Source organism: Chenopodium quinoa, unplaced genomic scaffold, assembly GCF_001683475.1.
Source record: "Chenopodium quinoa cultivar QQ74 unplaced genomic scaffold, ASM168347v1, whole genome shotgun sequence".
Taxonomy (NCBI): domain Eukaryota; kingdom Viridiplantae; phylum Streptophyta; class Magnoliopsida; order Caryophyllales; family Amaranthaceae; genus Chenopodium; species Chenopodium quinoa.
In genome coordinates, this window is record NW_018743212.1 from 4,291,990 (window position 1) to 4,293,577 (window position 1,588).

The 1,588-nt window shown below is 40.2% G+C and overlaps 1 protein-coding gene across 1 annotated transcript; it reads right to left on the reverse strand.

Moving 5' to 3' along the window:
- Positions 1-225: 225 nt before the first annotated feature.
- LOC110734152 (zinc finger protein 8-like) lies at positions 226-1,230 on the reverse strand. The gene has a single exon (XM_021914198.1). It carries the CDS (start codon positions 1,228-1,230, stop codon positions 226-228), a length of 1,005 nt encoding a protein of 334 aa, XP_021769890.1.
- Between the last annotated feature and the right edge of the window lie 358 nt (positions 1,231-1,588).

Genomic DNA, 1,588 nt, shown 5'->3' on the forward strand with positions numbered 1-1,588 from the left:
CTTCAAAAAAAAACTAAAAGAAGTCAAGCTTTGAAGAAGGATTAATTATATCATCATTAGCAGAATAATAACATACTCACTTTTCATTAAACCCTAATTCGTGTTCAAATTATCAGTTGGTTGAGCTAAGCTTAGGCAATAGCTAGCTAATTAAATTAACAAATTAAATGGCATAAAAATAAGTAAGTATATAAAATAAATAAACTAAAAATTTACTAATTAATATTACAAATGAAGATCTAAACTCACTTGATCACTACTGTTGCGCCGTACTTGATTTTGATGACTAGAATTCATCAAACTCATGTTCATGTTCATATTCATATTCATATTCATATTAACATTATTCGTACCACCTTTTAAAGAAGCAGCTGAATTACTATCAATGCTACTACTAAACCCGGGAGAATGATGAGATCCACCAATCAAAGGGTGGTTCAATGGACGGTCACGATGAATTCCACTCGAGGCGTAACTGCTATGATGAAGATGATGGTTGCTTTGATGGAGGGATGAATGCGAATGGACTGCGGAAGGGATTCGCCACACAGCGAGTGGACTTCCGTTTATTGTGGGCGGATGATGCGGTGGTTGGTGGTAGGCGTATCTAGGGTTATTAGTAGCGGTGTTTGTGTTTGAGAGTGATGTAGGGTAGTAAGAGTTATTAGTGATAGTACCGCGATTTGAGTAATTGTTAGCTAAGCTGTAGAAGTGGTGGTGGTGGTGCGTGGGGTCCACCGTCATCATGGCGGACTGAAGGTGGGCCCGCTTAGCGTGTTGCCGTTCGCGTTTGTGAGCATTTTGGTGGCCTCCTAAGGCTTGGGAAGTAGGGAAGTTTCTACAACAATAGTGGCATTCGAATTTTCTACCACTTTCACTACTAGTATTATTGTTGTTGTTATTGATGGTATCTTTATTATTAGTAGAAGTATTGAGAGAGTTTATGTTATTGTTTGTATCTTTGGAGGTTTCAAGGTTGTTGCTGTCTCCAGAGTCGGAGTTGTCGGTGGCGGTGGTGGAGGAAGAGGAGAAGTCTATGCCGAAGAGGCGGATACCGGAGGCGGAGGATGAGGAGGAAAGCTTGGTGGTGCTGGTGGTGGGAGCGGGCCGAATGAAGGGAAGTTGAGAGAAGGAGTCAACGTTCATGAAATCATGAGTTTGATCAAGGGAACTTGTTGTAGTTGTAGCTGTTGTTGTGGGTGTTGTTGGTGTTGCTACCGCGTTGTCCATTATTATTTAGGGAATGGATTTATAATGAATGTTTTGGTTTTTTTGATTTGTTTGGGTTTAAAGGGTTATTATTATTTGAGAAGAGGAAGGTGAAGGTTGAAGTTGTTGAAATAGAGAAGAAAAAAGAGGGGGGTCGGAAGAGAAGGGATCAAAGGAAGCAAATGTGAAAGAAAGAGGAAGTAGAGGAGACTATGTATGTATGTATGTGGAGTTGGCGTGGTGATGGAAGGGAAAGAGGTTAAATGGTGGGGTCTAAGGAAGCCAAGCTAGTGGTAAGTTGTACAGTACAATTTGCATGCATGGGGCCTCTTGTCTATAAAATGGGGTTATTTTCTTACAATTTATAAGAAAATACTCA